General features: G+C 49.2%; 1 protein-coding gene across 4 annotated transcripts in view; it reads left to right on the forward strand.

Moving 5' to 3' along the window:
• The window catches only part of TTC28 (tetratricopeptide repeat domain 28), a 122,070-nt gene extending 112,036 nt beyond the window's left edge, over positions 1–10,034 (forward strand). For 2 of the 4 annotated variants that reach the window (XM_051785532.1, XM_051785534.1), the window contains 4 exons: positions 1,825–1,848; positions 2,652–2,781; positions 3,314–3,421; positions 3,916–9,431. In XM_051785532.1, coding sequence (XP_051641492.1) covers positions 1,825–1,848; positions 2,652–2,781; positions 3,314–3,421; positions 3,916–5,543 — 1,890 coding nt within the window. In that variant the 3' untranslated portion in view covers positions 5,544–9,431. Of the gene's footprint in view, positions 1–1,824; positions 1,849–2,651; positions 2,782–3,313; positions 3,422–3,915; positions 9,432–9,643 lie in introns of those variants that run through there. The other 2 variants (XM_051785535.1, XM_051785533.1) reach the window with 2 other exon arrangements.
• Positions 10,035–11,391: the final 1,357 nt, after the last annotated feature.

The raw sequence follows: 11,391 nt of genomic DNA on the forward strand, positions 1-11,391 counted from the left end.
CTGTGAGGGGGAATTGAGTGACAGACCCCTTATTGCTGTTTGGCCATCCTGTCTAGGGGCCACGTTGGCTGGTCTTTGTGCACTGTATTTACCAAAGTCCCAAGGTATGGCTGACTTCAGTCTGTCAGAAAACTCACTTGGGACTGTGCTGCTCCAGTGTGTGCTCACAGCTCTGTGGAAGGGATTCCTGGACTTTAGGAGAAGGGCAGTGATACCTGTGGTGATGGGACTTCTCCCTGCTCCCCCCAACCTCCTTCACACTCCTCCCTCTCCCCAGTCTCTGGAGCATGCCTAGCCCAACCTGACCTTTCTCTGTGCCACTGCCCGGCTGCTTTCCATTCCATGGTTCTTACTGTCCTGAGTGCTCTTGTAACAAAGTTTCTCTTCATCATTTGCCTGCATTAGTACATGGACACACTCACACAGGGAATGGGCCTATAGCTCACTGTCTTTCCCCTTTCCCCATGCAGAAGCATTCCAAGGCAGTACTGTGGTGGGGAGCTGGGATTGGTTCTGTGTGGTGTCCGGTCTGCCCTTCAGTCACGTGGAGTCTCCACAAAATACAAGACAAGCCTCAGCTTTGCTGTTTCCCACTGAGCAGCTCTGAAGCCCACTAGAATGAGTCTGCTCCAAGGAGGGAATGAGTCTGCTCCAAGGAGGGAGTTCCTGTTAGGATCCTGTTAGGATCTGCAGCAGCGCATGAGATATTTCCAGTGGCCTGTCCTTGGTGGTGTTTTGCCTCTTGCCTGGGCTCTCATCGGTGCCCAGGATGTCTGTGATAAACCACAGTGTTAACTCCCTCATGGCCACCCAAAGGACCTGGGTCTGAGGGGTGTGAGGAGGAGAGGACAGCATCCTCGTGGCTCAGAATGTCTTACAGTGCTCATGAGGTGACTTCCTGACTGTCGCCCTGCCTCAGATGATGAAATCACCCAAGGACAAACATTCAGCTGGCTGTACATGACTAACAAAAGACACACACATCCTTTCCTTGCTGCCCCACACAGTAAATACTGGCAGGCATATTGCTCTGGGTTTGCAAATGTTGTTCCATAGCCCAAACCCCCAGCAGAATTCCCTTTTGCGCAAGAGTCTATCCTGTTACACGCCAAGGTTTTGAGCTCAGCTCTCCCACCCTTTGTGGTTATTGCTTTTTTCCCTCCTGCCTCTCCACAGTTCGTGAAGTGAGCAGCCTGGGGTCTGCCTGTCCCAGAGGAGAGCAGGCTTTGTTCCAGACAGAAGCAGGACATGGGACAGTTCAGTCAGCGGGTGCTGCTCGCTGGTTTTCCCTGGTGGGTGACCGGCATCACAGGGGAGCAGGTGCTCTTGGCGTTGGTGAAGCAGCAAGGTGGGAGCCTGAGCTGCTGCACTGGACAGAGAACACTTGTTTTGAGTGCAAAAGAGAAGGCAGGAGCCACAGAAGAGAGAACTTTAGTACTACTGCATGTGCAAGGAAAAGTTAGGGATTGCTGACTGCACTGAACGCCAGTACTGTATCCCAGAGGAAACGAGAGAAGGACTGTTTTATGTTCAGCCTCCTGCCAGAGTGTGGGTTGGCCTGAGTGTCTGCCTGCTAAGTGTCTGAGCTGTCATGAGCTGGGCACTCCCAGATTCCAGCTGCCTATTCCCACGCTGTTGAACTCACAGTTCAGGCCATTCCCTTTGCTCCCCTCTTTCTGTGGATAGAGCATCTTGTAGGCAAGGTGCTAGTTTGCACATGGACTTGTCCCTGCAGGGTTCCCCAGCACAGCCACTTTGTAGCACAGTGTAACCCATGTTCTTTCTTTTCTCCTCTTTTCCTTTCTTGTTACCTGCTGCCCGAAGGCTGTTAAAAATGTGGTGGGAATGGTGAGTATGATGTGCATGGGGGTGACACTGCTGTGCAGGGTGAAACACCAGGGTCACTGCAGACCCATTCCCTGTGCTGCAAAGTGTCTGCACCCACTCCCAGGAGATTTGCTCCACAGAGCTACTGTGGAAAAAGGCCTGTGTAAGCTTTTGTGGGTTGTCAGAGATGGGTGGTCCTGAGGTTAGCTGATCCCTGATTAATGGCTTTCCATCCTTGCTGCCCTGACTGTGTTGGTGAATTACATGGGATCCTGGCATCTTAATTTGTGTCAGATCTTCATAAACACATTTTCTCTCAAGCTTGCTACTCCTGTCCCTTGGGCACGGTTGAGAAACTTCTTTCCTGGAGGCCATGGAGGTATTAGGAAAGTCTTCCATAGTTTCATATGACTTGTTCTGCCCAATTAATGAGTTTCTTGGGATTTGCATAAGGAGTATGGCTCAGTCATGGAATGGGCTTTAGTATATTCTATGAGCAGCCCCAGAGTATCTCTTTCCTTTTCTTTCACTTCACAGATGTTCCTGCTGTGCTTCCTTCTTGCTCAGTTTCCACTGGCCACCCCCCAGCCCTCACCTCTGGTCTGTCCCTGCCTTTGCTACTGTTCCAGTCTGTCCGATGTTCCTGTCCCTGACCTGTCCCTCTGCCCAGACCTTCCCATCTCACTGCTCTGTTCAGGAGCAGCAGCTGAACTGGGTGTCAAAGGAAAGGGTGTTCAGGGAAAGGGTATTGCCTTAGCTGTGACTGTCAGAGAAACATGATGTGACTTGTAAGGAATGGCTAATGTCTGTATTGCTTTCTTCAGCTGCATCAAGTCCTGGTTCAACTTCAGGCAGGCGAGAAGGAGCAAGATTTCTCCTCTGCACCAATCCAGGTCTCCATCAGTGTCCAGCTCTGGAGGCTGCCTGGCTGTCATGAGTTTCTGGCAGCTCTAGGTAGGAAAATACTTCTTTCTGTTGTCCCTCTAAACCCATTGCTGGTGTCTCCTGTGGGGCTTGAAGCAGTGATGAGACTCACAGCTTCACATTCATCTGCCTCCTGCAGGCCAGCCTGCATTTGCCAAATTCCAAAGTCTGTGCTCTTCAGCTCCATTTCTGTAAAAAAACTTGAAATTAATGGTAAATGGTTGGGTATGTGGGACACTGTCCCCTGAGATGTATTTGGTATATCATTCCCCAACAACTCCACATAATTTGCAACTAAAGAAGGATTGACAGGGGTCATTTGTGTATGAGGGTGTGTGTTCCCTGTCCAGCGCCATAAACCTTCCAAGACCTGGAGAAGATGTGCTGAACATTAATAAATACACACAACAAACTGCACAGGGGGGGTGAAGTCATTCTTCTGAGGGTGCTGCAGGGTCTCATACCTCTCTGTTCTGTCTATGTTTTAAATGAGATCACTCTTACTTTAGACAGAGGGTCTTTCTGTGAGTTGTGATTTTCTGCTCTGTGTCCCACTACATAGGTTTTGACCTTTGTGAAGTTGGCCAAGAGGAGGTGATTCTGAAAACTGGGAAGCAAGCTACCAGGAGGACTATGCACTTTGCTCTACAATCCTTGCTGGCACTTTTTGGTAAAGCTGCTTACAGTAGTTCTTGCTCCTGTGTCCTGTGATGATTTGATCAGAATGGCTTCTGGTGAAATCTCACTCACACCTTTGCAGAGGTCACACGACACACACACGTCACACAGGCCAAACATCATCCAGTGAGTGGCTGGAGCAAACATTATTTTTCTGTGGGAAAGACTTGTATGAGCCCAAGCTGGGGACAGAGTCCAGCAACTGGAGGATGTATAACTCACTCTTGGTTTTGAGAAATAAAATGGTAATGAACTGACAAGTTCCATCTAGGATAATGGACAGAGGTTCTTCCCTGGGCATTTCCTGGGCTGTACACTTCTTTTTCCTTACCTAAGTAGTAGTTGGGTGTTCTGAGGTAGCATAGAGCATGAGGGCATGTTTTGTAGCATTTCCTCTTAATTCTGATAGAATGTTGCCTAGTTTTATTTGATTTTGTGGTGTATCTAAGGGCATGTTTGTACATACTATTTTCTTTCCTTTTTCAGATTCTACAGAGCTGCCCAAGCGCCTTAGCCTGGACAGTTCCTCATCACTGGAGTCATTGGCTTCTGCTCAGTCTGTTTCCAACCCTGTACCCCACTATCAAAACCCTCCATTCTCTCCCACCTGTCCAGACAGCATTGCCTCAGATGCCATTTCGGTGTACAGCCTGAGCTCCATTGCTTCTTCCATGAGCTTTGTTTCCAAGCCAGAGAGCATGCTGGATGGGGTGGGACACAGAGGTCGCCAGGATTATGAGAGGCCCAAGAACATCTATCCACACAGGTCTGCAGCTCAGAGCCAGCTATCACCACAAGCCACCACTGCAGCCAGCAAAGATGAGGAAGAATATGAAGGTTTCTCTATAATCAGCAACGAGCCTTTGGGCAGTTACCAAGAAAACATAAACCCAGGATTTTCCCCTGATCACAAACAGCCCAAAACTGGTCAGACTGGAGGCATTAAAGAGTCTGTCAACTCCAAAGGGAGCATAAGTACTCCAAATTCTCCTGTTAAAATGACTCTCGTCCCCAGTCCAAATTCACCTTTCCAAAAAGTTGGGAAACTTGCAAGTTCTGATACTGGGGAATCTGACCAGTCTAGCACTGAAACCGACAGCACTGTCAAATCCCAGGAGGACAGTAATCCAAAGCTTGATCCACAAGAGTTGGCACAAAAAATTCTGGAGGAAACTCAGAGTCACCTCATTGCTGTTGAACGTCTTCAGAGAAGCAGCAGCCAGATAAGCAAGAGCAGCAATTCGGATGACGGGGCTCCCGCCCCGGCTGGCGTGTCCGCGTTCCGCTCCTCGGAGACCAGCGCCTTCAGCCGGCCCGTCAGCTCCAGCCAGAGGAATCAGTCTTCACCTCTTGCGATTAAACCAAAGCCTCCAACAAGGAGTTCATCCCTTCAGAAGGTGAGCTCTGGCTATAACAGCCCCACAACATCGGAGATGTCAAACAGAGAAGGCACAGGTCAGTACAGTGGGCAGCCATCTCCAGGTTGTGATTCCCAGGGGTCCCTAACTGAGCAGCCTCCCTTTAAACTCAAGTACCCCAGCTCTCCTTACAGTGCTCATATTTCTAAATCACCCAGAAATATATCTCCGAGCTCAGGGCATCAGTCTCCTGGTGGCAGCACTCCATCTCCTGCTCTTTCTTATTCCTCAGCTGGTTCTGCTCGCTCGAGTCCAGCTGATGCCCCAGACATAGACAAATTAAAATTGGCTGCCATCGATGAAAAAGTGCAAGCAATTCACAACTTAAAGATGTTCTGGCAAAGCACTCCCCACCACTCCACTGGCCCAGTAAAGATTCTCCGAGGAGCTCCTGGAACGATGACTTCTAAGAAAGATGTCCTCAGCTTGCTCAATTTATCTCCACGGCACAGCAAAGAAGAAAGCGCAGAGAAGCTGGAACTGAAGGACCTATCTATTGAGCAACACCTTGCTGCTTCGCCACAAAAGATCCCTCCAAATGGACACAGACACCCTGAAACCACAAATGCTGTGACATCAGCTCATTCCCCGCCGCCCGGCAGCACTGCGGGAGCCGTGCGGCCCCTGAGGCTGCCGGCGGGGAACGGGTATAAATTTTTGTCACCGGGAAGATTTTTTCCTTCCTCCAAATGTTGAAATGTCCCGAGTACCAGCTGATGACTTACAGTCTTGTTAAAGTATTTGCTTCTGCCCACTTGCCTTTACCAAAACAGAACCAATACCTAAGCAGCCGTGGTCATGCCCCCAGCTGGCGGTGCCCAGGGATGGGACAGGCTGTCATTGTGGGGGCACACGGCCTCACACACATGGGTTTTCATTTCCCTTATCAGGACCTCAGCCAGACTCACCTGATACCAGGTTCTTTGTAGTGTTCAGTATTTGCAGCAACGGGTCCAAAGCATCTGGTTGTCTGTTCATTAAATACTGGCTTTTAAGCCACCTCCTTGTATTTTTTAACCCAAGAGGAGGTTTTACAGCTGGCTTTTTATATTATAAATTATACATATCAGGGGTTGGAGAGGAAAGGGAGAGGAGGCAGAACGTTCCTGTGTGCCAGAAAGAACATATGCACAAGTTTCTGCCTGGAGAAGGATGAGCCATTTACTGCTTTCAAAGGCTGACAGAGGAGAAGATCACATACCTCTAGATACTTCTGCCAGGTTGGTCAAAACTGCTGGCAGGAAAACTCCGTAGCAGCAGGATCTGGCAGTTCTCTTGCATCATTTAGAGTCTGGTGAAAAAAGGACAAGAGGACAGAGGTGCCCCATTCTAAAATCTGCATCTCAGGTAACTTTTCTGGAGGGAAACCCCTCAGGTGAGACTTTGCTGATTGGTCTGTTCAGAGGGAATGTTTGGGCCTAACGAGCCAGGTGAGCCTGAGCATGAGGTAGCGAGTGTGTGTCAGAGAGACAAGCTCTGGTTTTATTGAGTGCTCTGTCTCTCTGGTACACTGCGTTGCGAAGGTGAAGTTTTCATCCTGGCAGGTATTTGGGCAGCACTGATGTCTTCTGTCTGCTCACTGAGCACAAAAAAGGATTACAGATGCTGCAGCTGAGAACATTATTTTACAGTTCCATGGCAGGCAGGAATGTGTCATCAGTATGTGTGATTTAGACATCACCTGACCAAAAAAATCCCTCACTGGTCCTGCTAAATCATTGCCATGGCTCAGTGCAGGCAGGTCTGCAAACCTTTTCCCTGCTACAGAAGCAGGTTTCCTTCGGAGCAGGTTTGGAAACAAGTTTCCTTTGGGGCAGGTGTACAGTACCAATGTGAGCAGCTGTTGGTGCACTGGGAGCATAAACACGAGGCAGAAAGCGGAGGGGACGGATGCAGAACCTGAGTGCCCTCTGCCCTGTGGAGGAAAGGGGACCAAGAGCACCCCGAGGGTGATGTGTACAGTCAGCTTTCCCAGGCTAGGTGGGGTTTAGGAGCTAGGGATCAGGTTGGAGGTATTCTGAGTGGCTGTCAAATGCAGTGATGTGATGGGGATCCCAGTGGTCGTTTCCATGCACTGAAGCCGTGGGCGTGCGGCAGCATCAACCCCACCACGTGTGCTCAGATCCACGCAAGGGATTCACAGGCCACGGGCTATGAAGTCGGAGCACTGGATCACCAAGGTTTTTGGTGTCTATTCTGCACTCCCAGAATTGGCTGAGTGACTGAAGGCCAATCACTTCACCTCTCCGTGCCTCGTCTTCCCTTTCTATCTAAATGGGGATAGTAATACTTACCTACCTACCTCACAGAGGTGTTGTGAGGCTGAATTCATTAGGCCCTGAGTTTTAGCTGGATCTTAAGTCAGCTTCCAGTCTTGCAGCTGACTACCTGAACAGTGAGTGCAGGCAGCTCTGTGGACGTACCAGGGGGTGCGTTGCTGATGCAGAGAATTGTTGCACTTAGCGTGGCTGGATGGTCTTGCTGAGAATGTGGATCTGATCATTTGTGATTTTCTTATGGATCTTGGAGGAAAAGCATGATAGCAGGGCAGAGATTCAGTTCTGATACCGAAACATGAAATTGCTTAGGCTCAGCTTGCTCACAGGGTGTAATTAGATGCTTGCTGTGAGAATGTTCTGGAATCTGCTAGTTTTGGAGGAACATTTTCCTTTTTGTCGTTGAAAGAAATGAACACAAGCACTAAAGGTGAAGGATGTTGGGCTGGGTTGTTACAGCCAGCTAACAAGGGATGGGGGATCACCAAAGTTTCAGTGCAGAGACAGAAGGAGTAGTGAGTTACTCACCTATTCATATGCAATGTAGCAGAACAGTTGTGTTAATCTGTTCAATTTATATAATGCAAGTTATTTGTCTGTACATGACATCTTCCTGTGATGGTTTGGTGCTAAACATCACCTTCATGTCATTTGGCAGGAAAAATTAGAATAGTGGGCCAAAATAAGTCAGCAGAGTGTCTGCCCCTTGTGGAGACAGTGATGCTGCTGATTGTGCCACTTGCTGTGGTCACAGGACTGCTGAGAGACTTCACGTGACCTGCTCTGTTTCTAACCAGCATAACTGTTTTGAAACGACATCCCAGGAACACCCAGGATGGAAGTGGGCAGTTTTTTGTTTATAGCAACAGCAAATACTCCCTGTAGTGCTGCATAACATGCCAGAAATAAGCCTCTGTGTTGTAGTTTACTTCCATAACTAAAGGATCTTTTAACCTGTAGAAATTCTATGCTGCCATTTTGGTACAACCCATTTCCATGCTCCAGCAAGTTTCATGCTGGCTTAAAGCTTTCAGACAGAGCTAAATCGGGGTGGGGGGCGTGGGGGGAGTGGTTCTTCTGTTGTTGTTTTTAAGGAGGGGGGAGCATTAGAAACAGGGAAGGGTTCTGATGTAGAGAAAGTTCAGTATTTGGGAATTTGGTGTTGTATAAATATGGAAGGTGAGTGTCACTAGAACAAGTCTTTTGGGAAATTGGTCTCCACTGACTTGGCACAGGGCACTTCCATTGGCTTGCCATGAAATGCATGCTTACTCGTGGCTGGGAGACACTGCACACACCTTGTGCCTCACTCCTCCACCCCCTGAATGAGAAACAACCCCTTTGTGAGGAAAAAGTTTTATCAGGCTTGCCCAATATGTGGAGAAATTCAGGATATGAAAATCACGTATTCTCCGTTTGCTATTAGAATTCCTTCTGTGGAGTTAATGCATTTGTCGTTGTTGTATTTGTGCATGGTACAAGTGACAACACTGCATAATACAGTGAGCAATAACAATTAGGTATTAACCACTTTCACATTAAACCTGCCACGTGCAACCATTCCCCAAGGCCCCATAGAGTGTTTTGGTTTTGCCCCATACTTTTTACTGTGTGAGATTTCAGATTTTTTTACTGACTGTCTTTAGCTCCAACTAAATGGGAACAGTAAACAATCTCTCTGAACAAAATCTAGTTTAATTTGATTTTGTTGGTTAGCCTGTACCTCTGGCCTGGTATTGATTTTCTTTCTCTTTAATCCTACCTTACTGAAACAAGGAAAAAGCATTGAGGGGGTGCTATACCCACGCATATCACTCCAGGCCATATTTCTTTTCATTAGGTCAAACTCGTTCCGTGAACATCTCTTCCAAGTTGCAGAACAGATCCAGGGGCACAGGGGTGTCTGTGAATCTGTTAGGAAACACTGGTAGTTTCAGCTGGATGGTGATAATGGGTTTGAGCAGTTCTGGGTTCATTGCATTGCCAGGCTGCCCAGAAGGGCTGCTCGTCCCCTTGGCTGCAGAAGAGTTTCAGAAGAGCGCTGGAGATGGTGACCCAGAGAGGATGGTCAGCAGAGACTTCCCAGCAGCAGCCCTTCAGCACTTGCTCTCCCTGTGTGCAGTGTTAGCCATGTTTGGCCTCTATGGACTTTCTATGTAAATTAAAACTCTGTTTCCAGACAGCATTAAACTTTTTATATTATGAAATTTACCATGTAAAAAGATTTTCATATTTTTATTGAAATTGCTAAGGCATTTGGCCTTCCTTCTTTGTGATTTCAGTGTCTATTAAAGCATGAGTTCTCTCAGTGCCTCAGTCTCTTGGTCTAGGAGGGTGTTGGGGAAGGGTGTTTGCTGGCTCATTGCTCTCTGCCAGCAGCCAGCTCTCTGCATCCCGTGGCAGAGTGTGGCAGACACACGGCAGCTCTCAGCTCCCTCTGCAACCTTCCTCCCCTTTTTGTGCAGTGTAGTGTTCCTGTTAACAGTGCTCATTGGAAATTGCTTTTCCTTTTCCTAACAGGTGGTGGGAGCATCACTATTTGCTGGTCTCTCTTGTAGGTGGGAGCAAAGGATGCAAAGCGCTGGGAGGAGCTCCAAGAGTCGCTGGCTCTAGCCCTCCAGTGGGAGAACCCAGTGCTGAAAGGATGAGAGACTCTCCCTGTACCGATGCCAGCTGGAACCTGCTGAGTTAAATCTTCCTTCTGCCCCCATGTGAAAGGTGCCCTTGTGCTTAGGGGAAATGTTTGGGGACAGATGAAACTAAACATGCAAACCTGCATTGGGGCCACAGGAGGCTCAGCCTCTTGACAGCAGCCAGGAGCCACTGGCTGGTTGTGCTGCCGAGGGAGCCTGGGCTGGAGCTCTGCCAGGAGCAGCAGCTCCTGGGGAAGCGACCCCTCCACGAGCAGGGCCGCAGTGGAGCCGCAGGGGCTGGTCTGAAGTGGTTTGTCTGTGCAGGGCCCGGGGTCAGTGCCTGCTCCGTGATGCTGCCGGGTGTGGCAGGATGCAGAGAGCACAGGCTGCAGCTGGCGGAGCACACACCAGACAAACCTTATCCATATGGGGAAGAAGCAGCAGCATGGGCTGCATGCTGCCAGTGTTTTGAAAAGCCAAATAAAGGCAAATCGTGAATGCTTGAGAACTTATGCAAGTAGAGGCTCGCAGCCCCACCCCCCGGGGCCCCAGCACAGCCCTGGCCACCGCTGGCCCTCTCAGCTGGAGCCAGCCATCCCAAGTCTGGAATTGTGTGTCCATAGGCAGGGCTACTGAGGGTTTTCCGTACAGCCATTTATCTGTGGTGGGGCAACGTGGAATTTTCTTACCTGTGGATTTTTGCTCTCCATTAATGGGCTAGTTTGGCTCCTGACAAAGGCAAGGTGGGGGATGATGCCTTTTCTAGGGAAAGAGGGGCCAGGAGTGGTGCAGGAAGGGTCATGAGTCACCTCTGGGGAAGAGGATGTGCCATGGGAACACAAGTGTGGTGCTGAGGCCGAGGCTTGGACAGGAAGCTGCAGCTCACCAGGAGGCAAAGGCCTGCCCTGGCCAGTGCTGGGCACCAGCAGGTACCAGAGGAGAATTAAAATGCAGCAGCCACCCAGAAATGAAAAATGTGCAGCTGAGCTGCTTATGGGGCAAGAGTTGACCACAAATGTGCCTTTGAAGTTACACCTTTCTCTTGCCAGCCCTGGGGCAGCACTATTCACCAGAGCTCCCAGGTAGGAATGCTGTGAGGTCCCACATCCAGGCCTGTTTCCATTTCCCTTCCGCAGCACCCAAAACCAAAGTTCCACCCTCCCCTTGACAGGCCTGGAAGTGTTGTGGGGTTGTTTTTTCTTTCCATTTTACCTGGTTTTACATTTGTGTGAGCATTTCAAACAGAGGAAAGCAGATGTGCTCTCTCTGCATAGCTGTGGAAAGTATGGGAGACAAAAAATGAAAGCCAACACTCAGAAACCAGAAAGCAAATCAATATATTTAGAATACGTTAAGTAAATCCTGTAGTTCTACCTGAATTGTGATTTTTGAGAACCCCAAAGTGGAAGTATTGTTACCTGGCTGCCTTGTTCTTAGGACGACATTTTGCCACAGGATAAACTTCAGTCACTATGGAAACCAGGATAAAGCCAAATACAACACACAGAACACAGAGGGGTGGTCCCACCCCTCTGCTCCAGAGCCTGGAGCCCCGGTAGAACTTGTCCCTGCCACACACAGTCCTGCACTGCCCGCTGTCACTGCCCGGTACCCCTGAGCTACCACGGGAATTTT

Source organism: Manacus candei, unplaced genomic scaffold (genome assembly GCF_025592945.1).
Source record: "Manacus candei isolate 608988 ecotype Guabito, Panama unplaced genomic scaffold, ASM2559294v1 h1tg000020l, whole genome shotgun sequence".
Lineage (NCBI taxonomy): Eukaryota > Metazoa > Chordata > Aves > Passeriformes > Pipridae > Manacus > Manacus candei.